A 27,468-nucleotide genomic window follows, 5' to 3' on the forward strand; every position below is an offset into this window, starting at 1 on the left:
CCAAGGAAATGACCAATGGCAGGCCTGCGAGGGGCACGGGAGAGCCGCCCGCTGCCACCAGGGCGAGGAGGGCAGGGCCGCGGGTGGAGGAGGCCCCCGGGGGCACGAGCCCCGCCACCACCGAGAGCCCAGCCGGGTCAGAGACACTGAGAGCGTCGGTTTCTTCATCTGCAAAGCGAGATAGTAAACCTTCTGGAGCGCGCTGTGAGATACTGTACGTGGACGTGCTGTGAGCTGAACAGAGAGCACGGAGTTTCTGCTTTTGTTCTCGTGCTTATGTGGTGGGTCCTCTCTCACTGCAGTAACTAGAATATCGGGCGTGGGGCCCTGCATCTGTATTTCCAAAAGTGCCAGAGAATTTGTCCAAAATGTATTTACATTTATTTGAATAGATATTTGCACGGTGTACAAAATTCAGGGTACATAGGTCAAGACTTTCTCCCTTCCCGACTTCGTCCCTCTGCCCAGCCAGTCAGTTTTCCCCAGCATGCTACCAGAATTTTCTGTGTATTCTCCCACAGATAGTGTAGGTGAAACAATATGTAATCGTTCCCCTCTTTATGCAAGTGACAGCATGGTACTGTCCATACTGCGCTGTACTTTTATTTCTCACTTAAAGTAGGTCTCTTGCATATGAAGAGAGGCCTCAATTTTGCTCACAGCTTTTGTAATGGACTCCCTGAAATTCATCCAGGGAACCCCTCGCTTGCATGGGAGCGAGAGGCAGAGGCCAGGCTGGGCCCAGATCTCTTTTTCTTTTTTAAAAAAATCATGGTTTTGACACAACATTGTAAAATGATTATAACTCAATAAAAAAAAAGTTTAAAAAAATCATGGTAAAATACACATATGAGAAAATTTACCATTTTAAGCGGGGAGGGTATAGTACAGTGGTGGAGTGTGCGCTAAGCATGCACAGGGTCCTGGGTTCAATCCCCAGCACCTCCGTTTAAAGAAAAAATTAAAATAAATAAACCTAATTCCTTCTCCCCCAAAAAACAAAGATTTACCATTTTAACCACTTTTAGGTATACAATTCCATGGCATTAAGTACATTCACAATGTTGGGCAATCACTACTATTTATTCCCAAAACTTCTTCATCAACTCAGGCAGACACCGTATACCCATTAAACCATAACTCTCCATTCCCTACTCCCCACCTTCGGCCCTAGTAACCTTTATTCTACTTTCTGTTTCTTTGGGTTTGACTGCTCCAGGTAACTCATATAAGTGGAATTGTACAGTGTTTGTCTTTTTGTGACTGGCTCATTTCATTTAGCGTAATGTCCTCAGAGTTCATCCATGTGGTAGCCTGTGTCAGAATTTCCTTCCTACTTAAGGCTGAATATTATTCCATCATATGTATACAGCGTACTCTGTTTATCCATTCATCCGTGGATGGACTTATGGGTTGTTGCCACCTGTTGACTTTTGTGAATCACGCTGCTATGAACACGGGCATATGAGCCCAGGTCTTTGCCTCCTCCTGGAGCCTTGTGTGAGGTCCTGTCCATTTTGCTCCCATGTAGCATGTGGGGCAGGACAGAGGGACAGAGGGCTCAACTCTGGTGAGAGGCGGGGAGAGTGGAAGAGCTGTAAACTGAGAGAGGGGTGTGGGGAGGAGCAGGTAGAGGGTGAGAACACTCTGCTTAACACCCCCTGATGTGCCTCCTCACACTCAGAGCAAAAGCCAAAGTCCTTTCAAAGCCCTGCTGCCTCTCAGTCCTCCTCATCTTGCCCCTTTGATCCAGTCATACTGACCTCCTTGGTGTTTCTCAAACAAGGAAGATAAACTGCTTCAGAGAGGGACACTGCATTTGCTTCCCGCCCCCACCCCCACCCCCACCGCCCCCCAACTCCGGAGAAGCCCTACCCCTGGATGGCCAGAGGCCTTACTTATTACCTTCCTCTGATTTCTTTTCAGGTATCCCCTTACCCGTGGGGTCAGTTGGTCACTCCGTTAAACACTGCAGTCTTCCCTTCTCTGGTTTGCTCTCCTTCCTTGCTTGACTTTTTTTTTTTTAACCGAAGTATAGTTGATTTACAATGTTGTGTTAGTTCCAGGTGTACAGCAAAGTGATTCAATTATACATATCCATATAGATATTCTTTTTCAGATTCTTTTCCATTATAGGTTATTACAAGATACTAAATATAGTTCCCTGTGCTATGCAGTAGGTCCTTATTTACCTATTTTATATATAGCTGGGGGGAGGGTATAGCTCAGTGGTAGTGTGTGCTTAGCATGCATGAAGTCCTGAGTTCAATCCCCAGTACCTCCACTGAAAAATAAACAAACCTAATTGCCTCCCCCCCAAAAAGAAAAAAAATTTCAAAAATTAAAATATTCCAACAAAGAAAGGTGTGGTGGTTGGTATAAGGGGAAGGAAAGGAGGGTAGTTTAATAAAATCAGATGGAAAAAATGTTGACAATTGTGAAATCTGGATGATGGTTACATGGGGGTTTATTAGACTATTTCTCTACTTTTTGGTGTATGTTATAAAAAACATCAAAATAAATTCCACGCAAGTTTATTATTGGGGCTGTGCTCCAGGAGACAACAACAAAGATGTGTCCCTGTCCTGGAGGAGTTTCAAGCAGTGCAGAAGGCAGAAAAGAATTCAGGCTCTGACTGCATGTAGTCATCAGAGTCATGACTGGGATGAGCACAGGGGCCATAGGGAGACATGGAGGGACACCTAACCCAGTGAGGAAAGCTCCCCTAGAGGACTCAGGTTTGACCTTTGTAACGAGAGGCCATAAAATACAACAGCTAAACCACACGCTGCCCTAATGGTCCAGGATACAGCTGAAAGCTGGAGGGTTTGCTGTCAACACATAAGGAAGAACACCTGCCCCAAACCTGAGATACATATTATCTCCATTTTAAGGAGGAGAAATAGGACGTTCAAAGAGGTTAGGTAATTAACTCCAAGTCATGCAACCAATAAGGATTTAAACCAGGGTTTGAAGCCAGGGCTGCTTGACTGCAAAGCTGGGTTCATTCAGTGAATACTTGAGGCCTCATGCTGCCTGAGGGAGCGGTGTCTCTCTTCCCAGGGTCCTAGTGTGTCTAGGAGGCCTTGGCCTGTTGCCCTGCTAAGCATTCCCCAGTGGAGTTTAGGCTGGGCACAGGAAAGCCTGGGGCTCTTTTCCTAGCCAAACTGAGCCAACAGTGTCCCAGACTTCCCCTCATTTCTGTTAGGAAGGTCACTTCCAGAAGGTCCCAGACTGTGAATGGGGAAATGAGAGGCTTTAGTTCTTGGAGACACTGCATCCCCCATATCAGTCATCTCTCCTTCAACCCCAGGTCTCATCCCCCATTTCCTGAACCTCAGGTTTGCAGTGAGAGTGGATTAATACTTCCTTTGATTTACACAGACTTGATTATTTATAAAGCCCTTTCCTTTACTTTGCCACTCCTGATCTCCACTCTACTTTATGAGCTTCTTAGGGCACACATTTATCCTTTGATTTATTAAAAACACACACAGGTCACCTAAATTATGCTGGCATCCTCAATTTGCAGTTTGGAGCCCACTCAGAGAGGTCATGTGGCTTGTTGACATTTACCCAGCTGGTGAGGGTAGAGTCAAGACAGGGAGTTCCACTGAAGCTGGGCAAAAACAAGGAAGGACTGAGCCTGGAATCAGTTTCCCTTTCTGGCCTGTTGCAGTTGCTCTTCTCTCTAACGGTGGGCTGGCTGGCAGCTGACACTGGCCTCCCATCAGACCACAGAGGCACGTGGGGCGGGTATTAAACCAGCCTTCCTCCAGGTGTTCTCATTCCTCCTCCTGCTGCCTAGCAGGCTGTGCTCCTGCCTAAAGGGTCTTCGCCTCAGCCTCCACCAGGCCCGGTTAGCATCCTCCGCCTTCCTGAGAGCATCATTTACTCTCTGGGCTGCTCTGGACTACTCCTCTGCCTGTCTCTTATCTGAATCCTTTGTTAACTTCCCCTCTTCCCACTCCACCAGCCTTGGAGGGGAGCAGGAGAGCAATGACCCAAGGGCCTTGACAGACAGATGACAAGGGAAGGAAGACGCGGCTCTGGGAAGAACCCACAGGCTCCTCAGTGGTGTTTGTGCTGAGAAGTGCAGACTTAAAGGCAGATGAAACACATTCTGCCACTCTTGAGTGGTAAAGGTTTGACCAAGGTACTCAAGCCACAGGGGAAATCTTACAGGTGAGAGTTCAGTGAGATGGTGTTTGCGTGAAAGTGCAGATTTCAAATGCCAGTGACTCAATAACTGTGTCATAAGTAGGGTATTGGTAGAAAGAATAAAAAGTGAGAAGACTGCTCTGCACTTTTCAAATAACCAGGCTGCTTGTCCCACTGGGCCCCTGGTCTCCATTTTCTCTCCATCCTCCTTGGAATCCCTTCTGAGAGCTCCTCCTGCTATAATATGCAGCTCTAAGGAATTTCCCCCTCGATGGCCTTAGCTCACGCAGAGCTACAGTGATGACAGACGTGTGCCTGGTCAGCTGCATGGGGCTGAACAGGGAAAGATGGATGATTTGGGGGTGGGCGGGTGTCATGGTATACGATGGGTAATTGGAGGGAGAATCTCTTTTTTTTTTTTTTCCCAGCTTTGTGCTTTTCCCTGAGGTGTTTCCTAGCACTCAAGGCTCTCATGACCTGATTTCTAATTTCCTTTGAGGTTCCTATTTTTCCCTCATGGCTCCTCTCCCAAAGTGGAGGCCGCCCAATCTGGCAAACCCAGCCCTGCCAAGTATTAGCAAGGTCACATCCTCCTCACCTGGGTGGTAATTTACCCTGTAATAACTTTTTCCTGGACCTCCCTCTAGTTCTACTCCAGGGAAGTACAACAATTTTTAGTATTTTTAAAGTTGTGGTAAGATACACGTAAGGTTTACAATTTTAATCAGTTTTAAGTGTACAGTGAAGTAGCATTAAGGATATTTGCATTGTTCTGCAAACATCCCCTTCATCCATTTCTAGAACTTTTAAAATCTTCTCAAACTGAAACTCTGTACTCATTAAACTCCCTGTTCTTCCCTCTTCCCAGCCCTTGGCAACCACTATTCTACTTTCTGTCTTTATGAATTTGATGACTCCAGGTACCTAATATAAGTGGAATCATACAGTATTTTTTCTTTTGTGTCTGGCTTATTTCACTTAGCACAGTGCCTTCCAGATTCATCCATGTGGGTGCATGTGTCAGAATGTCGTTCCTTTTTAAGGCTGAATAATATTTCACTTTATGTAGATACCACATTTTGTCTGTCCATTCATCTGTTGATGGACATTTGGGTTGTTTTCACCTTTTGGCTATTGTAAATAATGCTGCAATGAACATTGGCATACAAGTTTAAGTCTCTTGTTTTCAGTTCTTTTGGGTATATACTTGGGAGGGGAATGGCTGGGTCATATAGCAAATCTCTGTTGAAGATTTTGAGGAGCCACCAAACTGTTTCCCTAGCTACTGCACCATTTTACATTCCAACCAGCAGTGTATGGGGGTCTCCAATTTGTATCCTCACCAATATTTGTTATTTGCAGTTTTTTGGTATGTTTTTTGCTTTTTGTTTTTACTGTATCCATCCTAGTAAGTGTAAAATTGGTATTTTATTATGATTTTGATTTGCATTTCCTTAATGACAAATGGTATTGGGCATCTTTCCATATGCTATTGGCCATTTGTGTATTTTCTTCGGAGAAATGTCTACTCAAGTCCTTTGCCCATTATCTAGTTGGGTTGTTTGTATTTTTGTTACCAAGTTTTATGAATTTATTATATATTCTGCATATTAAATCCTTATCAGATGTATGATTTGCAAATATTTCTCCCATTTTGTTCACTTTTTTTCACTCTTGAAAGCGCCCTTTGTGCAAAAGTTTTCAAATTTGAAGTCTAATTTATTTTTTCATTTGTTGCTTATGCTTTTGGTGTCACACTCAAGAATCCATTGCCAAATCCAAGGAATGAAGACTTACCCCTGTTTTCTTCTAAGTTTTTTATGGTTTTAGCTTTTATATATGGATTTTGAATCCACTTGGAGTTAATTTTTGAATGTGGTGTGAGGTAGGGTGGCCAATTTCATTTTTTTTTTTTAATGGAGGTACTGGTACTGTATATATGTAGTTACACGAAATATAATATATATGTGCAGTCGAACTGTAATAATTCTACCTAATAAAACTGAAAAAGGGGAAAAAATAAGTGGAGGTAGTGAAGATTGAACCCAGGATTGACCTAGTGCATGCTAAACACTCACTCTACCACTGAGCTATACCCTGCTCCCAACTTCATTCTTCTGCATGTGGAAATCCAATTTCCCAGTACCATTTGTTGAAGAGACTGTTCTTTCCCCATTGAGTGGACTGGGTACCTCTGTCAAAAACCTATTGGCCACAGATTTATGAGTTTATTTCTAGACTCTCAATTCTGTTCCATTGGTCTATATATCTGTCTTTATGCCAGAGCCACATAGTTTTGATTACCTTTTAGTAAGTTTTGAAAGTGGAAATTATGACTCTTCCCATCTTGCTCTCCTTTATCAAGATTATTTTAGCTATTCAGGGCCCCTTGCAGTTTCATATGGATTTGAAGATAAGTTTTCCCCTTCTCCAAAAAAGTTCTGCTGGAATTTTCATACTGGTTGTGTTGAATCTGTAGATCACTTTGAGTGACTTAACAATATTAAGTTTTCCTACCCAAGAATGTAGGATATTTTCTATTTATTTAGGTCTTTAATTTTTTTCAATAATGGTTTATAGTTTTCCATGTACAGTCTTTCACCTCTTTGGTTAAATTTTATTCTTAGGTATTTTATTACTTTAGATGCTAATATAAATAGGATTGCTTTCTTCATTTCCTTTCTGAGACTGTTCATTGCAGGTATGTAGAAGCACAACTGATTTTTGCATGTTGCTTTTGTACCCTGCAACTTTGCTGAGTTTATTAGCTCTAATAGCTTTCTTGTGGTGTTTCTATATACAAGATCATATACTCTGTGAAATAGATTTTTACTTTTCCAATTTGGCTGTACAATGTTGAATAACAGTGGTAAAAGTGTATATCCTTGCATGATAATTTTTGTTCCATAATGACAGAACCATTTCTGTGACAAACCATTTCTGTCCTAGGTAGTCTATAGCTCCAGATGGGTCAAGTTACTGGGATTTGGAAGAGTTAATGAAGGAGCCAACGAGGTCAAGCCCTGGTGGGTGGGTAAGCATTGTGTGTATGTGTGTATAGGGGATGAGGCTTCTAGCTTCTGATCTGAGTCTTATCTTTCTTGAGCTCTTAAAGCATTCATATACTTTGGCTCATGGTGTTATTCTTATTTAACAAATGACGGAAATCAGTTTCAAGGAAGTTAACCGAGGATCAGAGCAGTTAAATGATTTGCAGAAGTTAGAGAACCAGTAAGTGGCAAAGCTGGTCCTGCTGGATTTTAGTAACCTCTCAACTGCATAGGAAGATAATGGCAACTGAAGTGCGTTGTAAAAGGTTAAAGCTGGAAGGCAGAGTGCAGGGAATCCCCAGTCTGTTTCTCTTTTAACGTGGCGCCTCCACTCCCACCCCACCCTCTGCCCACTCCAACTCCTCGCGTTCTGCCCGGGGCGCAGCCCTTCCATTGGTTGTTGGTTACAGGGCCCCATGCTCATACGAGGGGAAACAGCCAATCAGTGCGGCTCGTCTCCGCCCAGCCAGCCCACGCTAGATCGCGTTGTCTTTGTCCCTCCTGTGGTATGCCGGGAATTGTAGTCCACCGAGGCATTTCTTCCTATAGTGAAAAGAGATCGAGAACTACTAGACCCAGAGAGCTGAGCGTGGAGTGGTTCCGGCTTTTAGGAGTACCCCGCCAACAATCTGTACCAGCAAACCGGCATCCAGGAACAGGTGAGAGAGGTTGCGGGGCTGGGGCTGGGACTGGAGGCAAAGGTTAGAAACTCAGCCTAAGCTCTGTAGCAGTACTTTGAGGCACAGGAGGCCCAGTCTGTTGTGTCGGAGTTCCCCCGTTTTGGACGTTGGTAGCACCAACTGGCTGATCCTGCGGATGTGCAGAAACTCCCGAACTCTGCCATGTGCTTTCCTGGAACCCCCAATATGCCTGCACACTGCTTTGCTCTTTCGCTGCGAACCGTCCCCATCAGCCCAGTGTTGCTCCGAGGCTGTCTGCGGTCCCAGCTCTGTAAGGCTCTGGACGCCCAGTCCCAGAGCCATAGACCACATGTCCAGAGCACTCAGGGTTTCCGTTTTCACTTCTCTTCTTGGGGCACCTCAGAGCCTGCGCACCCCTCTTTTGCCTACTGGGAGAGTCTTGGGTTCTAGATTTGGCACTGCCATTCCCCAGGTGTCTCCCTACCTCCTAGAGCCTCAGCTTGACCTCTATAAAATAGGGTGATTTAAGGCTTCTCCCAGCCCCCGGTCCTGAGGTCCTTTACTCTGGACTCTTCTAGCTGGGTTCCAGGACTTGGGGGAAGAAGCCAAGAGTGTAGCAATTCCAGAGGCTCCCTGGAGGAGGAGTTGATGGTTGAGGAGGATAAAGTTAGGTGGCAGTAAGTTCTAGCCACACCTATTTTAAGTACAGTCAGTTGAGTCTCAGTCACCTAGCCAAACTTTTTGTTCCCTGCATTTCTTCCTGTAAATGCCCTCAAGCTTAACCCAGAAGACAGCGGGGGCATTCTGGGTACGGAGGGTAAAAGTTTGGGAGATGACCTGGGGAACTGCCACTGTGCATCTGCCTTTGGTGCTTACTCCCGCAGGGAGTACTCGGTGCCCCCTCCCTATGCCACCCCCTCCGTGATGCCCCTGTCCCGCTGGCTGAGATCTGTGGGGGTCTTCTTGCTGCCGGCCCCCTGCTGGGCGCCCCGGGAGAGGTGGCTGGGTCCCCTACGGCGGCCCTCTCTGGTGCATGGGTGCCCAGTCCTGGGGGCCTGGCACATTACCCGCTGCTGGTGCCAAGCGTGGACAGAGGAGCCTCGGTGAGTGTGGTGTGGGTGGGGCCGTGGGGAGGGGAGCAGCTGATTAGCTTTCTGACTTGTCCTCCCTCTCCTCAGAACATTTTACTCCTCCCTCAGAATGAATGGAGATCAGAAATCGGACGTTTATGCCCAAGAAAGGCAGAATTTCATCCAGCACTTCTCCCAGATTGTCAAGGTGCTCACTGAGGAGGATACTGGGCACCCAGAGATAGGAGATGCTGTTGCCCGCTTGAAGAAGGTGAGGGATTTACAACTTGAGTGAATCTTTGGTCACTCTGTGCATGTGTGGGACCCAGCTCCGGCTTTTGGGGTACTTTTGGCAGGTCTGGGAACAGGCTTTTACCTGAGTGACTCTGGGTTAGCTCTGGATGAGTTGGGGCCTGGGCAGGTATATTTACTCAGCCCAGCCATCCTGCCTTGTGGTCCTGGTGGACCATCCAAACCGCTTAGCATGGGGGTGGTGGGCGCTGGAGGTGAAGGCCTTGAACCTGGTGGGTCTTTGATTTTGTTGAGAAAGGGCATTAGGTGTCCAGAAATCATAAGGTGCTACCTTGGCAGGGACCTGGGAGGAAGGCAGTCTGAGGTAGGCCTGAGTGAAGCTAACGTGTCATCAGAAACTCCTGCTCTAGGACAGGAATTATTGCTGGGAAACTTCAGTTGCCTAAGTCTTTATTCATTTGGAGTTTCTAGTAATTAAAGAAAATTTTTTTCTTTTTTTTTAAATGAGGGGGAAGTAATTGGGTTTATTTATTTATATTTGGAGGAGGTACTGGGGTTGAACCCAGGACCTCCTGCATGCTAAACATGCTCGCTACCACTTGAGCTATACCCTCCCCCACTGCCCCCCTCTAGTAATTTTTTTTTTTTTTTTATCAGTGCTCTCTCATTTGTCTGAGGGGAACTAAGGAAAAGGAGATCTGTCTACACTGGGAAGGAGATTAAAAGGAAACTCTCCCCAATGAATTAAATCTGGTTGACAGCAGGGCAGCAGAAGGCAAAATGAGAGGCCCCAGCAGGAAATGCCTCCTCCTGGAGGAGTCGGGGATGGGTCCCCCAACCTGGGTCCCCTCCAAGCTATCCTCTGGCCAACTTTGGAGGTGGAGGGGGGCTTGTCTTTAATAAATGAGAGAGGCCTTTTATTTACAGATGGGTTGAACTATGGGTAGAAGGAGGTGTTTGTGGGGGGAGGCATGGGCTGGGAAGGGGAAGTCTGGGAGAGGTGGGGCTGGGGATGGGGTGAAGGAGAGACCTGAACATGCCACCACTCCTGTAGCATGTACAGAGTTTTCCCCAGGTTCAAGCCCCATGCTGGGCTTGGGAGCAGATTTTAATCTCTAGTAAATTTACTGAGGAAGACAAGGCAGAGAGAGCCTGGCGACTGGGGAACTTCTGGCTGTGCTCTAGGACTTGGGGGAAGAAGCTAAGAGAGTAGCAACTCCAGAGGCTCCCTGGAGGGGGAGGGGTTAGGGTTGGAAGTGGGAGAGGGCAAGGAGAAATCTGAGTGGCTGCTCTCTGGATTCTGATGCCCTGTCCCTCTGCCCTTGCCCCCAGGTCCTGGAGTACAACGCCATTGGAGGCAAGTACCAGCGGGGTTTGACGGTGCTAATAGTGTTCCGGGAGCTGGTGGAGCCGACGAAGCAGGATGCTGATAGTCTCCAGCGGGCCCTGACCGTGGGCTGGTGTGTGGAACTGGTGAGAGGATGGGGAAGGGCAGGAGAAGAGGTGTACAAGAGTGGGGGTACCCTGGGTGGGACGGGCAGGGATGGACCTGAAACTTGTTTCTCGATTGTATTTCTGTGCCAAACTTAGTGAATTACTCAAGGGCTAGCACACGTAGGGAGGCTCTTGCCAGTAGGTACACGCTTTCCCTGTAGACTAGCTGTAGGCCAGGACCTTGGAACTCAGCATAAGGTATTAACTCTTTGCTCTGAGCAGAGGGCAGCCACAAAAGTGACATAGTCCTTCTAGAAGATTGTTCTACAGCAGAAATCGAAAACTGGAAGCCCACTGATAGTTTCTGAAAATATTTAAAAATTAAGTTCCCTAAATTTAACAAAGAAGATATTTCACATAATGACCCAGATTTCTAGCATCACTTGGAAAACTGCTCGATCTGGAGCCAGATTCCCATGTAGCAACAGCTGGCTGAAGTCGAATTGAGGCCACTTCCCCAAGACAGTGCATGGACTCTCTTGTGTGGGTCTGTCTCTCTCTGCTTTGCTCCCATCTCCACATCGTCTCATCTCCTATACCCGGCTCATTTGGCCCTGGAAGGTGTATGGTATGCTGGCCTGTCCTTAACTCTTCACTGGTGACAGGGGGACTGGGTTCTAGAAGGGATGCCAGGCCCTGAGGAGGGTGACAATGAGCCCAGAAGGGAAGACGCTCAGGACTTGGTGAGTGACGGGTGACCCTGGCCTGCGGAGAGGAGCAGCTGGCCCGAGGGAGGACATGACAAGTCAGAGTCAGCCACACCGCATTCTCCTTATGAGCACAGGTCAGATGGAGCTGTCTGTCTTGCAGGTGCTGGAAATTTCAGTCTGGTGCTCGTGAGAGAGATGGGGCTGGAAAATAGAGATTTGACTCCTGGGGTAAAGGGATGATGGCATCACTGAGGACAGGCCCTGGGTGACAGAGGTGCCCCTCTAGGGATAAGGAGGGGCTGAGGAGCCCATAAACACTGAGCCAACAGGCAAGGAGGGAAGGGCAGGAGGATAGGGCGGAGCTTTGGGGCCAAGGGAGGGGAGAGCCTGGTAGAATCAGTTGTTACTAACCTTAGCTGTGCTGTAGGTTCACCTGGGAGTGTTACTCTTTTTCTTTTTTTTTCCAAACACAGCTGTAATGCCGTCACTTCCCCAAGAGGCTATTCGAGCTGTCCTCCGTGGTTCTGGATGATGTGTTATAATTTCTGCTCCTGTCTTTTGTCTTCTACTTCATCTCCTTTAATCTCTTATTTTTCTACTTCATTAACCTCCTAAAAACAAGGACATTTGCCTATATGACCACAATACATCACATCAGTCTTGGTCCTTTCTGGCTGCCACCACAAAATACCCCAGACTGGGTACCTTATAAACAATGGAAGTTTATGTCTTCCCGCTTTGCAGGCTGGGAAGTTCAAGGTCCAAGCACAATCAGGTGGAGGCTCTCCTCCTGGTTCACAGTCAGCACCTTCTTGTTGTGTCCTCAAGTAGAAGTGGCTAGGGAGCTCTGTGGGGTCTCTTTTACAAGGGTACTAATCCCTTCCATGAGGGTTCCACTCTTAGGACCTAAGCATCTCCCAAAGGTTCCACCTTCTAATGCCATCTTTGAAGGTTAGGATTTCAACAGGAATTTTGGGGGGCATGTTCAGCTCATAGCAACATCGAAGATACTTAGTGAAATTATCCAACATCGATATAGTGATATTATCTAATGTATATTCCATATTTAAATATTCCGAATTCTCCCCCAATTGTCCATTATAGTTTTTTTTTTTTTTTTTTGAACATGCAGGATCCAAGCAGGAGTAATACATTATATTTAGTAGTTTTCTTCAATCTTTAGAATTGTTTCTCCATCATGATTAACTTTTCTTTAAGTCTAGGCCACTTATTTGGTAGAGTGACTCACAGTCTGATTATTTCCTCATGATACTAATTAGGGTAAAGATTTTGGTAAGAATGCTGCAAAGGTAATATGGTATATTTTCCATTACTTCTCACTATAGCACATACCTGGGAAGATTACTAAAACCCAGCCCCATGCTGTGATAGTTTAGATTTAAATCTCCCTATAGATCTAAAGTTTCCCTAATAAAAAGGGCAGTTGAGGGAGCAGAGAAGATTGAGGGAGGCCACAGAATGAATGCCCTTCAGAGATCTTGGTTGAGTGGTGCTGGTTGAAACCAGATGGCCCTTGTCATCACTCTTGGGAGAGTCAGTGAACTGGTGGCTTCTTGGAAACAGTGCCAATCCAAATAAACACACTGTAGATAAAACATGTGCCCCCAGTGTGGAAAGCCCAGGCTCCACCCCAGGGGGAGGTCAGAGGTCAAGGTGCAGATGGATGCCTCCTTCCCCAAGGACTTTGCCTGGAACAAGAGCTGTGGTCGCAGGTCGCCGTGGCCATTTCTGCAGTGCCCATGCCTGAGCTGGGGGTGGCGTTGGGCACTCCTCTGAGCAGTTGAGATTACTTGAGCACGCACAGGGATCAGGATGGGGTGGAGGTTTAAAAACCCTATCTTGCAAAGCTCTTTGAAGGAACCAGAAGGTGTGGCCTGTCTGTAAGAAGTATCATGGGGCACATTCCAGTGCTTCGTTCTCTTTTATTTCTTAGACAAAGTTTATGACACACCCACTCTGGGACCAGCGCTATATTGGGCTCTGGGAATGCCAAGAGGGCAAACACATCATCCCTGCCTCCAAGGAGTTCACAGTGCAGTGGGAAAACCAGCACGTTCTGGTATCTTCATGTAGGCTGGCACTCAGAAGAGTCCGCCCTCTGATGATGTTTAAGACCCATGGGTGAAAGTTACTGGGAGTCAGACTTCAGTTCTATCCTATTAGACCTGCACTCCTGAATGAGCTCCCTGAGGTGGGGTTTTTTACATACTCCTGGTCACTGGACTGTGTAAGTGGAGTGCCTGGGGATGACAAGGGAACAACCTTTTTTTTCCAGAAGTCATATAAAGTCCGATTGCATGAAGAAATCTTAAAGTCTTCAATGAAGTTCCTGGCAAAAGAAGAGTGCGGTGTATGAAGATGTTTCATCATCGCCCTGTTATCAGGGATCTTCTCAGGCTGCTTGTCTGGAGATGTCAGATCTGTTGTGGTCTCTTACTGTGAAAACAAGGGGGTTTTTGTCCCATTTTCTAGTTGGGAAGCCTGAGCCTAAGAGGTCATGTGACTGTCTGGAGCCCCGCCGCACAGACCAGCAGTCCTCAGCCTCCCCCTGCTGACCTTCCTTCCCAGCTCAGTGATTTGCAAAAGCAGCAGCTCTGTCGCTGGTAGAAGGAACAGTAATAAGGAGCCCTGGGGCCCTTGTTCCACTCTTCTTCTCCTCCTAGCTCCAAGCCTTCTTTCTGGTGTCAGATGACATCATGGATTCATCCCTCACCCGGCGGGGGCAGATCTGCTGGTATCAGAAGGTAAAGTGAGCGGGAAGGTAGCGGTGGGCAGGGGAACAGGCCGCCAGGAGGTGGTTACATAGAGTCCCTGGAGGTGTTCAGAGTTTTGGGTTCTTGGTATAAGTCTAGGCCAGAGATGGATGGCTTGTTTTTCTATGTCCCTGACAGCCAGGCATAGGTTTGGATGCCATCAATGATGCTTTTCTCCTGGAAGCAAATATCTACCGCCTGTTGAAGCTCTACTGCCGGGAGCAGCCCTATTACCTGAACCTGATCGAGCTCTTCCTGCAGGTGTGCTACAGACAAGGGCTAATGCTCAGACACCGTAGCCTTGGCCTGTATAAAGACATTTCTTGTCTAGCTTGTTTCAGGGCACAGGAGGTACCTGGGTTTGCTGGGAAGGGGAAGAAATGGAGGAAGGGAGTTGGTTGGGGAGGATGGCGGTGGGAAGAAGGCCTTCTGTGTCTGTGTGATCGGAAGGAGGAGTGATACAGGGCTGGGTGTGACACTGTATGGGCCTTGAGTTTTGGGGCCCTCTCTCCCTCCTGCTGCCTTTCTGACCACCCAGTTGCCAACTGGTATGGGGTGTAGGGCCCAGGATTTCAGGGCTCCCCAGCCCTGGAGAAAGCCCAGGTCATGGGTCATCATCCTCCTCTTTAGAGTTCCTATCAGACTGAGATTGGACAGACCTTGGACCTCATCACAGGCACCCAGGGCAATGTGGATCTTGGCAGATTCACTGAGAAAAGGTGAGGGACAGTGGGAACCATATCTGGGCAGTGAGGGAGGGCTGCTCTGGGTGGGCGTTGTCCTCCTGAGGAGTTTATCTTTTCCCCCTACTCAGGTACAAATCTATTGTCAAGTACAAGACAGCTTTCTACTCCTTCTACCTTCCTGTGGCTGCTGCCATGTATATGGTGAGTGAGCCTCCCCATCCCTTGCTGCTCTGCTGATGGGGCTTTTGGAGAGGAGGCCACAGAGCAGACCACTTCGGATAATCTGGTGCTTCCCCTCCCCTCCATGGCTTTGTGACTGAGCAAGTTACTTAATCTTTCTGTCTTTTTCCTCAGCTGTAAGATGAGGATAAAATCCCAAGTTTACGGGACTGTTGAAACACGAAAGTGATCGACCCATCAGGGGGAACAATAAATCCTCCATCTAAGTATGGATAGGAGTGGGGAGGAGACTGGATTTCAAAGCACTCAGTGGGATTAATTTCCCACAGTGACCTTGCTTCTCCAAGTTTCCTTTTTGTGCTGAAAGAAATTGGAAATGGCAAAAAGATTAGGAAGGATTAGAGTGACTCAGGGACTGAGCCTCATGAGAGAAGAAATAGTCCAAGTGCCTCCAGGATGGACTCACCTGCCATGACTCGCAGGAAGGCCTTGCTAAAATAAGTGGGATAGAGGCTAGACCATTGGTCAGGACTTTCTAGATCAGGGAGGTCAGGGATCTCTGAAAGAAGAGGAGAGAAGATTTTGAGCTGCACTAGGGCAAGATCTAGAAGGAAGCAGCCAGGAAGATGAAGGCACCTCTGGTGTATGGCTTAACCATCCCCTTTGCACTGTAGGCGGGCATTGATGGGGAGAAGGAGCATGCCAATGCCAAGAAGATCCTGCTGGAGATGGGGGAGTTCTTTCAGATTCAGGTAGGAAGGCGTGAGGCACGGGCAGAGAACAGGCTCCAACTTTCTAACTTCGAGCCTCCTCATTCCTCCTTCTCTGCCCCCCTGCCCAGGATGATTACCTTGATCTCTTTGGGGATCCCAGTGTGACAGGCAAGATCGGCACTGACATCCAGGACAACAAGTGCAGCTGGCTGGTGGTTCAGTGTCTGCAGCGGGCCTCTCCGGAACAGCGCCAGATCCTGCAGGTGCCTGAGAGGGGGCTGTGGATCCCTGAGCTGCTGAAAAAGGAGATAGAGCAGTGGTTCTCAAGTAGGGGTCATCTTGCACCCCAGGGGATATTTGGCACTGTCTCAGCAGACATTTTCTGTTGTCAAAACCTGGTGTGTGTGCATGTACTACAGGTAGCTCTATAGTAGGTGGAGGCCAGAGATGCTGCCAAACATCTTAGAACACACAGAATAGCTTCCCACACAAAGAATTATCCAGCCAAAAGTTTCAGTAGTGCCAAGTTTGAGAAACCTCTGGGGTAGAGGGAACAGGCCTGAGCCAGTATCTGAGCATTTGGGGTGGGGAAGGGAAGGTTCAAGATCTTAGACACTCAAGACACTTGAAATTGGAGACCAGAATGGATTGAATGGCACTGGAGATATTCTGGAATATCTGGATGAGGGAAGTGGAGGGGACCTGGAGGCACTGGGTGAAGGCTAAGTCCACTTTCCTGCCTCCAACCCTTCAGGAGAACTACGGGCAGAAGGAGGCTGAGAAGGTGGCCCGGGTGAAGGCACTCTACGAGGAGATGAATCTGCCGGCCGTGTTCATGCAGTACGAGGAAGATAGTTACAGCCACCTTATGGGTCTCATCGAGCAGTATGCTGCGCCTCTGCCCCCAGCCATCTTCCTGGGGCTCGCACAAAAGATCTACAAGCGGAAAAAGTGACCTAGAGATTGAAGGTGTGGAGGGGAGGCTCTCAATAAATTATTGTCTAACACGTGGTTCTGTTCCTGCTTGTGCCAGCCAGGGGCGCAGCTCTGTTCAGAATGGGCAAGGTGGGGAGGTGTCTGCATGGAAGCCAGGACCCCTTGGGACTGAAAGCTTAGGACGTATCTAAAGCGGTAGAAGCTGGGCTTGGGTGGGTGACATAGGCAAGACGTCAAGCGCTGGGGGCTGGGTCTGAGCCGTGCCACGCCCATGCGCGAAGGGGCGCGGCTGCGCAGCGCTGGGGGGTTGTCCTAGCGGCCCCTCCCCTCCAGTCTTTGCGGGCCGGGCGGGGACCCTGGGAGCCGCGGAGAAGCCCAACGCCGGAGCAGTTGAAGAAGGACCCTGGTGAGGATGGCTCGGTCTATGGGTGTGGATGGACATCGGGGCACGCAAGGCGGGGCAGCAGAAGGGAGCAGTAAAAAAATTGAATAGAGAAGGGGTGGGGTGGTAGCTGGATGACAGAGACAAGTGCGGATAGAATGGACAGACACATCGTTGTTCGGAGCAGGGTCGAAGGTATACCGCGGATGTAGGCTGGAGCCCAGCGTTTCTGCAGGTTGGCCTGCCAGGCAGAGTTGACATCCTGATGGCTCCTCTGTCCTTTCCCCCACGCCCGCCCCTTTCCTGCGTTAACCAGGCAGATACACCTACCCCCCAACCCCCTACCGCAACCCCTTTTCAGAGCATCTGGGCGGGGCTTCCCTTGGTCGCTTCCCTTAGTCCCTTCCCCTGGGAGTGAGGGGCAGCGCCAGACTGCAGCAGAAAGGACCTGGAGTCCATTCCGGGCCCCATCCTTTTACAAGCCCCCGCACCTCCAAGGAGATCCGAGAGCGCAGCCGCATTTTCTGACCCTCCCCGCCCCATTCCCTGGGGGGTTACATCCGACTCCACCTGCAAACACTGCAGGGGAAGCTAATGGCCAGTAGATGTCTATTTGCATCTCATTTAAATATTGTGCAAGTCGCCTTTCCAGGCCTGCTCCAGCCGCCGGTCACCTCGGTGTCCTTCCTGCGGCCCGCGCCCTCACTGGCTGGGTTTCACCATCCCTGTCTTCTAGGTCTGCATCTGCGGTTGCCAGGTACGTGGATGTGAGGCCCGATCCTCATTCTCTAGAGGACACCCTGTCGCTACTGGCACCATGCTGTCCCCTCAGAGGGCTTTACTCTGCAACCTCAACCACATCCACCTCCAGCATGTCTCCCTGGGCCTGCACTTGTCCCGCCGTCCGGAGCTACGGGAGGGGCCCTTGAGCACATCCCCTCCCCCAGGGGACACTGGGGGCAAGGAGAGTCGGGGCCCCTGCAGTGGGACCCTGGTGGATGCCAATTCCAACAGCCCTGCTGTGCCCTGCCGATGCTGCCAGGAGCACGGGCCAGGCCTAGAAAACAGGCAGGACCCAGCACAGGAGGAAGAGGGGGCTGCCTCTCCCTCGGACCCGGGCTGCTCTTCCTCTCTCAGCTCCTGCTCAGATCTTAGCCCTGATGAGTCCCCCATCTCAGTCTACTCCAGGGAACTCCCTGGCAACGAAGATATCCACCCTCAGCCCAGCATCGTCCCCCTGGAGCAGGGCTCCCCTCTGGCTTCCGCTGGCCCAGGCGCCTGCTCCCCAGACAGCTTTTGTTGCTCACCTGATTCCTGCTCTGAAGCTTCCTCTCCACCCGGCCCTGGCTTGGACTCCAACTGCAATGCCCTGACCACCTGCCAGGACCTCCCTTCCCCAGGGCTAGAGGAAGAAGACGAGGGTGGGGAGCAGGACCTCCCTACCTCCGACCTTCCAGAGGCCGATGATGAAAAAATCGATACTGGGAAAACCGAGCCCAGCTGGAAAATCAACCCCATTTGGAAAATAGACACAGAGAAAACTGAAGCTGGCTGGAAAATCCCTGAGAACAATAACTCTGGTTGGAAAGTCAATGGGAATACTAACTCTAGCTGGAAAACTGAACCTGGAAAATTCGACTCCGGTTGGAAAACCAACACAGGAATAACTGATTCTGGCTCGAAAACAGATGCAGGGAAAATTGATGGGGGATGGAGAAGTGACGTCAGCGAGGAGCCGGTGCCCCACCGGACAATCACGTCCTTCCACGAGCTGGCCCAGAAGCGCAAGCGGGGCCCAGGGCTGCCCCTCTTGCCTCAGGCCAAGAAAGACCGCAGCGACTGGCTCATAGTCTTCTCGCCCGACTCCGAGCTGCCCCCTACAGTGTCTCTGGGCGGCTCCCCAGCGCCTCCCCGGGAAGTCACCACCTTTAAGGAACTCCGATCCAGAAGCCGGGCCCCGCCCCCGCCAGTCCCGCCCCGAGACCCCCCAGCTGGCTGGGCCTTGGTCCCGCCCCGGCCCCCTCCTCCACCCGTCCCTCCCAGGAGGAAGAAGAACCGACCTGGGCTGCAGCCCATAGCAGAGGGGCAGCCCGAAGAGGGCAGGGCAGGCAGCCCCGCGGCTGGCGAGGAGGCCCCAGCCGCGAAGGAACCGGAGGAGCCCGGCCCGCAGGCCGGCATTGAGGGTAAGAAGCCGCAGGAGGTAGCAAGAGGATGGCTGGGCTTCAGCCTTGTCCACGCCTCCAAAGCTTCCGACCCGGCCCCTTGTCTCCCCTTCATTCTCTGTCACCTATTCTCCCCGTCCCTGTCTACCAGGGAGCGCTCCGGGAAAGGGAAACTGGGTGGACCCTTGGGTTACGGGACTAACTCTTTGCTCCCTCTTTCTCCCGCCCCTCCTTGCCTGGCTGCCCTTCCCGCTGGCCTCCTTCCCCTCTGCACCTGCCCCGCCAATCCTGCCTGCAGCCGGTCCCCTCCTGCTCCCTCGGCCCCTGGTTTTCCGGTTCTCGGCTGACGGGCGCCCCCTGTTGGAGGGTGGGGGCCTGGGCGCAGCTGGGTCCCTGCTCCTGGCACCTCTGGGAGGCTGGCCCGGCGCTGGGCTACGGCTACTGGGGGCGCCGAGTTCCCCAGAGGAGAAGCTATTGCCTGTCCGCCTGTCCCCGGTGGGAGCCTATTCGCCTCCGCCTCGAGGGGCCCTGCCCTGCCTGGCCAGCCCCGAGCTGGCACTGCTGCTGTCCCCGCTCTTTCCCAGAAGTAGCACCTTCCCCGCCGCGGCTTCCCCACCCCGCCAGGTACCCGCCCCCCCGCTGCCACCGCCACCTCGTCCGCCGAAGGCCCCTCGCTGGACCAGGAGCCCACCGCCTCCACCCAGGCTACGTAAGACGGACCCGGGCAAGCCCCGCTGGCCTCGCCTCAGGCGGGGCCTCCCCGCCCACTCCAATGCCCCGCCCATCCGCCACCAGACCTCTACTTGAGTTTTTTCCGGGGTTACCGGCTGGGTCCTGCCCTTCAACCTGGGTGGATTCCAAGTTCATTGGTCCTGGGGAGTCTGGCCCTGCTGGCTCCCTGTGCAGGGCAAAGGTTGCTGCTTTCCCCTCTGCGTGGCCTGGCCCCTCTCCCTAGAGGCCGGGGTAAGGTGGACACGGGCTTATCCGGCTTCTATACTCAGTTTGAGTCCCAGCAAGTCCATTGTTAGGGACCTTGGGTCACACCCTCTGTGGAATTCCCTGGCCAGTGCAGTTCGAGCCTGACCCCCAGCTTGTTCAGGAAGGGTGGAGGGTGAAGCTTGCTGATCTCATTGGTTGAAGAATTTCTGGTCACTCCTTCTCCACGGGGCCAGCCCCACTTGGGCTGCAGGGGGCGCCCCTGCCGAGATGCTGGCGTAGGACCTGGGTTTCCCCTTTCCGGCGCCTTCCAGCCTCCCAATCCTTGGGTCTCCTTTCCTTCTGTCTATCCTCCCATTCTCGTTTGTCTGTCTTTCCATTGGTCTAGGCTCCCCACGTGTTCCCTGGGTCCCCGCGAACCGGACTAGGGCCCCTGGCGGGCGCAGGGCTGCCCTTCCGTTCCCTCGCCCAGTTATCTCCCGCCTGCCAGGCCTGGCTGGCGGGAGGTGAGTGCGGCTGTCCCACTCTGAGACTTCCGGGGACCAACGAGGTGGGAGCTGGGCCCAGAGGAAGGGAAATGGGAACCGGGAAGCAAGGGATCAGGGTAGCAGTGCATATATATATACAGGATTTCGCCCCAGGTGGGACTGCCCTGTCCTCCACCCAGCCGTGTGCTCCCTTTTCCAAGGGAGCCGCAGACCCACAGGAGATGACCCGTGCGGAAGCCTGGAGTCCTGGGGGTAACCCCTGGTAAGTGTCACTGCCTTCTTCCCTTATCCCAGTCCGCAGCTCCTGGTCATTCGCCGGCGTCTCGGGGGCCCAGCGACTGTGGATGGCAGAAGCCCAGGGTGGGACTGGCCAGCTGCAGGAGCAGAAAAAAGGTAGGACATCCTGACTTTTGACCCTTGGCTTAGGAATCAACCTCCCGTCACTTAGACTTCCTCTCTTAGGCCCAGATTGCGTAAACCGGCCTCTTGAAGCCCCTCAGGTGTGCCGGGGAGAGACAGGGGGCTTTGATGCTTCTTCCCTTCCCTGACCCCATCCCAGGTCTCCTGATAGCTGTCAGCGCTTCAGTGGATAAAATCATCTCGCACTTCGGGGCCGCCCGGAACTTGGTTCAGAAGGTGAAGTTGTCTCTTGAGGTGGGGTGTGGGGGTGAAGTGATGAATGTAGCTCTGGGGGTGTAGGAACCGTTGGTGGGAAAAAGGTTGGAAGTATCTGTGGACCCATTTCCATTGTGCTGCCTGTAGGCCCAGTTGGGGGATAGCCGGCTGAGCCCAGATGTGGGGCACCTGGTGCTGACCACCCTCTGCCCAGCCCTCCATGCCCTGGTGGCTGACGGGCTGAAGCCATTCCGGAAGGACCTCATCACTGGGCAGCGCCGGAGCAGCCCCTGGAGCGTGGTGGAGGCCTCTGTGAAGCCAGGTGAAGGGGGAGAGTATGGGACGGGGCCCGGGGCAGGGACTCAGGCAGGCCTAGGGCCTGGCTGACAGCACCCTGTGTCCTCAGGCTCCAGCACTCGTTCCCTTGGAACCCTGTATAGCCAGGTCAGCCGTCTGGCCCCGCTGCGAAGCAGCCGTAGCCGCTTCCATGCCTTCATCCTGGGCCTCCTCAAGTGAGTGGCCTTCTTTCTGGCACCCCTCCCACATGGTGGGTGCCCCATGTCCCCAAGGAAGGCCTCCCCTCTTCCAATCTCATCTCCTATCCTCCACCCACAGGGAGGTGGAGTTGTCCACCTCCCTGAACTTCCGTTCCCTCCTCTCTCCCCAGCACTAAGCAGTTGGAGCTGTGGTTTTCCAGTCTCCAGGAAGATGCAGGTCAGAAGCTCAAGAGGGAGGGGATGGGGTTGCTAGGCTGTGAGAGAGGGAGGGAAAGGGATCCCTTCTTTTGGTTCCCCCTGATGCCAGAATGATCCTAATCCAGATCTCTGATCTTATTACTCTTCTGCTTAAAACTCTGAAGGAGTTCCATTGCCCATAGGAAGAAAGACTCAAATCCTCACTGTAACCTCCAAAGTCTTGGTTATCTGGCCTGCCTTCTTCTCCTGCCTTCAGGTCTCGGGCTTTCCCTGGTCCTGTGACAGTCTTCCTTTTCTGTTCTTCCTGCCCCAGGGCCCCACTTTTGCTGTCCCTCCACCTAGAATAGGCCTCCCTGTCCCTCCTGCCTCCTCCTTAACTTTCACTCATTCTTTGAGTCCTTCAGTGAGGCTCCACCCTCACCTCCGTCGAGGCTAACTTACCCTGACTCCCCACTCATCCGCCCATTTTGGTTCCATGGCCCTCAAGCCCTCCTTTTATATATACATATGTATTTGTCACCACTTGCTCTACATGGGACTCCATACGTGTAGGCCGTGGGTCCACGCAGGCAGGGATGTGGCAGCCCTGCGCCTCACCGTGTCCCCCTCTCTGCCCCAGTGCCCTGTGTGGAAGGAGGCCTGGGAGGATGTTTGTTGACTGGTGGGCTAATGCAGGGAGTCCTCCAGGACTAGGCCCAGAGCAGGGGCTGATGTTAGCCTGCTTTTTCACAGGCCTGCTGTCCCTCCTGTACCTGCCCACCGGATTCTTCTCCCTGGCCCGGGGTGGCTGCCCCTCCTTGTCCACGGAGCTGCTGCTCCTGCTGCAGCCATTGTCGGTGCTCACCTTCCACCTGGACCTGCTCTTTGAGCACCACCACCACCTGCCCCTGGGCCCGCCTCAGGCCCGTGCGCCTCCAGGCTCGCCTCCCGCCCTGCAGCAGACTGTGCAAGCCATGCTGCACTGGGGGGGGCGACTGGCCCAGAGCCTCCGGGGGGCTTCTGGGGAGACCCCTCCAGACCCCTCAGCCCCCTCAAGTCCTCCCACCCGAGGCAGCTGGTGGGAGCAGCTGACCCAGGCCTCCCGAGTCTATGCCTCTGGGGGCACTGAGGGCTTCCCTCTTCCCCGGTGGGGATCCAGGCGACACGGGTCAGGGACTGCAGCTGAGGTCGTGCAGGAGAGATCGCCGCCCGCAGAGGAAGCGGCACCTGGCAGAGGCGTATGGCTGGGGAGACTGTTTGGAGTGCCTGGGGGCCTCACAGAAACTGAGGGTGGAGCCCCGAAGTCCAGGTAATGGGGTCCCTGGTCCCTTCCCTGACCTCTGACCCTCTCAGAGCCCCCAGTCATCCCAATTTGAAATTCGATAGGGATTCTTCAGGTCAGATATTGGCAATTTGCTTTTCTGCGGCCATGAGCTAAAAATGGTTACGTTCTTAAGTAGTTACGTCCTAACAGTAATGTAAATATCTACATAATGTTGTCCATTATGCCTCCTGACCCGCAAAGCCAAAAATATTTACTTTCTGGTCCTCTAGAAAAAAAGGAAAGATTTGCTGACTGCTGCTCTAGGGTTTGACCATTGGTGGCTCTTTAATGGCTTCAGGTACTCTCCAGGGACCCTCTGGGCTTCTCTAAGCCTGCTGGTTCCATAGGTTCCTTTGTGGTTTTTGGTGTTGTAGACCTTTGTTGTCACCTCCCTAATCACCCTAAAGGTAACTGTGTTCCACAGCTGCTACTCTGCCCTCTGCAGTGACCAGCTCCTGACCTCTTATGAACCACAGTCGGGCCCCTCAGCCTCTTCTTCCCTCCAAAACCCTGGTCACTTGGGTTCTTTTTCTGGAGGTGGGGGTGACTTCTGTGACCCTGTGTCCTTTCCTCCAGGAGACCATCCAGCTGGCTGCCCCCGACAGTAAGTGTGTTGACTCTGGTGAGGCGGGGGGCACCTCCCGAGACTCCCTCTTCTCCTGAGGATCTGGAGGCGTCAGCATCCAGCATGGCGCAGACCCACAGGTAGGGAGGATCGGGGAGAACGTGCTGGTGTGCACGTGTGCGTTATTCACATGTGTTTTTCTGTCTTCACAGTGGATGAGTGGCGGTGTAAAAGGCCTTGGGCTGTACAGTCAGTGCTTGGCTTGCATTGCATCTCTGCTTTTTACTATTGGTGTGACATTAAGTTCTCCGAACCTTAGTTTCTTTCTCTGTGAAAAGAGGATAGTTTATACTTTTGTTATGGTTGTTGTGAAGACTCAACATAATTTTATAAGCACATCCGGCACATAGAAGGTGCCCTTTAGTGGTAACATTTACTACTGTATGTGTACACAGTGTGCCTATGTGTGTCCACTCAGGGGCTGTGCTTCCCTTTAGTGGCTGGGGTCTTCTAATTTGGGACCAGGGGCTGCATCGACTTTAGAGTCTGGCTTCTTTTGAGGTCTCTTAATCCAATGAGCTAGGCTTCTTGACTTTTGATTCATTCAGCAGTATTTTTCAAATACTTACTATGTGCCAAGCATTATGCTAGGGGAGGGAATGCAAAGGGAAACATGCTGGGAGTCTCTGCCCTCGTGGAGCTTGTAGTCCAGTGCAGATATCAATGAATGAACAAGCAGTTGCAATTCTGTGTGGTAAAGATTCTAGGGAGGGAAGACTGAGTCCTTTGGAGCCCTATAGACAGGGCGTCTTTCCTAGATTTGTGGACTCAGGGAAGGGCCAGTGATGGTGTGGGGTGTGCATCTGGCAGAAGGAACAGGATGCAAAGGTGAAGAGGCCCGAGTGTGGTAAGGGAGGAACTATGGGTACATGATGGGTTGTGGCTGGAGTGGTGGATGCTGGCAGCAGTGATGGGGAGGTTGGAGGATTCAGTAGGCCAATTAAGGAAACTGGATTTCCCTCTGAGGCAATGGGAGCCTCTGAAGGGTCTTAAGCCTGAGGATGATGTGCTTGCTTATGTTTTAGGATCTCTGACTGCTGTGTGGCGAACAGAGCTGGAGAGGGAGATCAAGAGAGATTTAGGCAAACCAGTTAGATTATATGCAGTGGTCCAGCTAGAGGCTAGAGGCCCACACTAGGATAATGGCAGTCTTTATCTAGATTGAAGAGAAAGGTAAATGCAGTAGTGGGAGATACAAACACCAAAGAAGTTTTGGTGATTGACTGAATGTAAGGGCTGAGACACCCTGGTTTTGGCCAGGAGCATCTGCGTAGAAGGTAGTGCTGTGTACTATAGGGGACACGAGAGGAGGGACTGGTTTAGAGGGCTGAGTCACTTAGTTTGCGTATGGTCAGTTAGAAGCACCAGGGAAGTGCAAGTCATGTCAAATAAGCAGCTGAGGAGTGGGCTTGGAGCTCAGGAGAGGGCTGGGGCCCCAGACAGAATCAACATATTGATAGATGGTCCCTATGTCTTTTCCAGAGCCCAGTCAGTTTTCACTGAGCTAAACCGAGGGAAGCTCCATTCAGTGGGAAGATGAGGCTGGGGACAGCACCCCTGCCTCACTTCATCCCAGCATTTCCCTCTGGCTCCTCACAGGGCAGTCCGGGCTCTCTGTGATCACACTGCTGCAGGACCCGACCAGCTGAGCTTTCGGCGTGGGGAAGTGCTGCGTGTCGTCGCCACTGTGGATGAGGACTGGCTCCGCTGTGGGAGGGATGGAGTGGAGGGGCTGGTGCCTGTGGGGTACACTTCTCTTGTTCTCTAGGCCTAGGATCTTTCCCTTTTTGCATCTCTTGCCCTCCTGTCATCTGGAATGGAATGGCCTGTGAACACTAACCCATGTAAACTGATCATTCCTGAAGCATTTTCCCTGTCTGCAAAAATGACACTTTCCTCCCACATCCAACTCTGCTAATAAGTAAACTTTTCCTTCTTCCCTCCCATGCCCACTTATAAGGCGAAATCTGCTCTTCTTCCAAATATATAAGAAGGAATTTCCATCTCTTTCCAATCTGCATAAGGGAATATCTCCCGTCCTATCTGCAAAGTGGAAATCTAGCCACCTGCCCCCCACCCCCCTCCGTCTTCTTCATCTGTAAGTGGACTGTGCCAGTACAGTATATGCCTCAGTTCCCTAGAAGGGACTCTAGTCTCCTTCCTGTGTGGAACCTCCCCCCACTCCACCCTCCCCACATTGCCTGTATTTATGATGTGCTCATGCTGTACTAGGTGCTGAAGTCGGGACACCCCTGGTGGGTGGGCCTGTGGTGTGGTCTGCCTCCTTCCTTTGTCCCAATAAAGTGTGGGAGTTGAATGTGTCTGTCACTGTTGGTTTCAGAATACAGTCTGTGGGGGAGAAGAGGGAGGCCCTCTTATGGGGAGGGCCAGTGCTTACTGTTCCTTGAGGGATGGAGAAGAAGCCCCTGATTGGTGCCTGAATCGCATAAGTGCCTCTCTAGTCCGGGACTTGATTGCTTCGCTTGGTGAGACTAATAAGGTAGCCTGAGTAGATAGAGTTGGGAAGACTTAGCCCTTGAAATTACATTCATTAGATTCGTATCTGAGGTGATGGGGAGGATTAAAGGGTTTCAAGAAATGACATTTTTTTCTGTTTAATATCACCATTCTGGAAGTATAATAACTAACTTATCTATTACTTTGTTAGTAGTTAATGAGTTTCCTTTCAGTCTTTTGAACTGAGCAAAGCTAAATACCCTAGAGCTTCAAGGATGGGGCTGGAAGTCACTATGAGTGCCTACAGGAGACTCACTGAAAGGTTAGAATAATAGAAAGCTATTATTGTAACCAGGCAACAGGAAAGTTAGGGGGAAAGCTTAGAACTATGAGGTGAAACACAGGGGAAAGAAATCTAAGTTTTAACCAAGTTCCCAAAGATGAGGGAAGAGCACGATGGGCTGGTGTTAGGAGAAAGGACTTTATTGACATAATCTTAGATCCAAAGCATTGGAAATACTCAGGGGCAGGGCTGGTTAGACTCAGATGTCTCATACTTTCGCCATTTTCTAAGACAATGTTCCCCATTCCTGGTCAATTTGTTACTTGTCTGCTACCGTTTTAAATTTTGCTTTTTGTGTTTGGCAGCCCTCTGTTTTAGACCTCAGTTTGTATTTCAGGTGTTTTCTAGGGTGATGTTCCTCAAACTGGATTCTGAGAGCCTCTGGGGAATCCTACTTACATTCTTAGGAGTCTTGAGTACTCAAGTTTATGGAGCTTCTTCAACTGTAAATTACTACTGCAAAAGAACTTTTATTTTTATATTTGAAGTTATAAAATAGTAGCTATGGAAGATTATTACTTCTACTTTGGGACTAATATTTCTTAGATGTACAGAGTAATGTTGGGTAGCGAGGGGCATGATTTCTAGTTTCAGAAATTTTTTTACTGTTACATAGAACTTTAATTTCCCATGATTCAACCTGCCCTCTCCTTTTTCTGACTCCTATCCCTGTGTGCTTGGTTTTATAGTTGGTAATCCTCAAAAGTGGGAGTAGTCCTAGAACAATATTGTTAGAGCATCAGTGAGAGCTGGCGATATTGGCAGTTGGAGCCTCATGGTTCTCAGGCTTGTGCAGATGGTAACAGAGCAGGGGACCTCCTTGCAGAGCATCTTGAGATAGGCCAAACATTGATA

At 50.9% G+C, this 27,468-nt stretch overlaps 2 protein-coding genes and 1 long non-coding RNA gene across 15 annotated transcripts; 2 read left to right on the forward strand and 1 right to left on the reverse strand.

Moving 5' to 3' along the window:
- Positions 1-7,760: 7,760 nt before the first annotated feature.
- Positions 7,761-16,678, forward strand: FDPS (farnesyl diphosphate synthase). Of its 4 annotated transcripts, XM_045515942.2 has the most exons (12): positions 7,814-7,870; positions 8,737-8,955; positions 9,031-9,193; positions 10,507-10,647; positions 13,615-13,689; positions 14,003-14,083; positions 14,231-14,353; positions 14,723-14,811; positions 14,907-14,979; positions 15,633-15,710; positions 15,800-15,934; positions 16,426-16,678. In XM_045515942.2, the coding sequence occupies exons 2-12, from the start codon at positions 8,777-8,779 to the stop codon at positions 16,624-16,626; spliced, it is 1,338 nt and encodes a 445-aa protein (XP_045371898.1). In that variant the 5' UTR covers positions 7,814-7,870; positions 8,737-8,776; the 3' UTR covers positions 16,627-16,678. The 4 variants fall into 4 exon arrangements, with proteins under 4 accessions (XP_045371900.1, XP_045371901.1, XP_045371898.1 ...); XM_045515944.2 differs by lacking the exon at positions 8,737-8,955 and having other exon boundaries at positions 7,761-7,870; XM_045515945.2 differs by lacking the exon at positions 8,737-8,955 and having other exon boundaries at positions 7,761-7,870; positions 9,052-9,193.
- LOC123616581 (uncharacterized) lies at positions 13,242-20,114 on the reverse strand. Of its 6 annotated transcripts, none has more exons than XR_012501328.1 (3): positions 19,976-20,114; positions 15,809-15,964; positions 13,242-14,070 (listed from the first exon to the last, which is right to left on the reverse strand). It is a non-coding gene; the product is annotated as an uncharacterized LOC123616581 (long non-coding RNA). The 6 variants fall into 6 exon arrangements; XR_012501324.1 differs by having other exon boundaries at positions 13,242-14,067; positions 19,949-20,088; XR_012501323.1 differs by having other exon boundaries at positions 19,949-20,088.
- Positions 16,890-26,130, forward strand: RUSC1 (RUN and SH3 domain containing 1). 5 transcript variants are annotated; one of them, XM_045515935.2, is made up of 11 exons: positions 16,890-17,013; positions 17,726-19,172; positions 19,450-19,860; positions 20,870-20,968; positions 21,135-21,211; positions 21,338-21,512; positions 21,597-21,702; positions 21,858-21,904; positions 22,618-23,173; positions 23,765-23,893; positions 25,413-26,130. In XM_045515935.2, the coding sequence occupies exons 2-11, from the start codon at positions 17,807-17,809 to the stop codon at positions 25,579-25,581; spliced, it is 3,135 nt and encodes a 1,044-aa protein (XP_045371891.2). In that variant the 5' UTR covers positions 16,890-17,013; positions 17,726-17,806; the 3' UTR covers positions 25,582-26,130. The 5 variants fall into 5 exon arrangements, with proteins under 5 accessions (XP_045371891.2, XP_010952236.2, XP_045371889.2 ...); XM_010953934.3 differs by lacking the exon at positions 19,450-19,860; XM_045515933.2 differs by lacking the exons at positions 16,890-17,013; positions 17,726-19,172; positions 19,450-19,860 and adding an exon at positions 20,442-20,728.
- The last annotated feature ends 1,338 nt before the right edge of the window (positions 26,131-27,468 follow it).

Source organism: Camelus bactrianus, chromosome 21, assembly GCF_048773025.1.
Source record: "Camelus bactrianus isolate YW-2024 breed Bactrian camel chromosome 21, ASM4877302v1, whole genome shotgun sequence".
Classification (NCBI taxonomy): Eukaryota; Metazoa; Chordata; class Mammalia; order Artiodactyla; family Camelidae; genus Camelus; species Camelus bactrianus.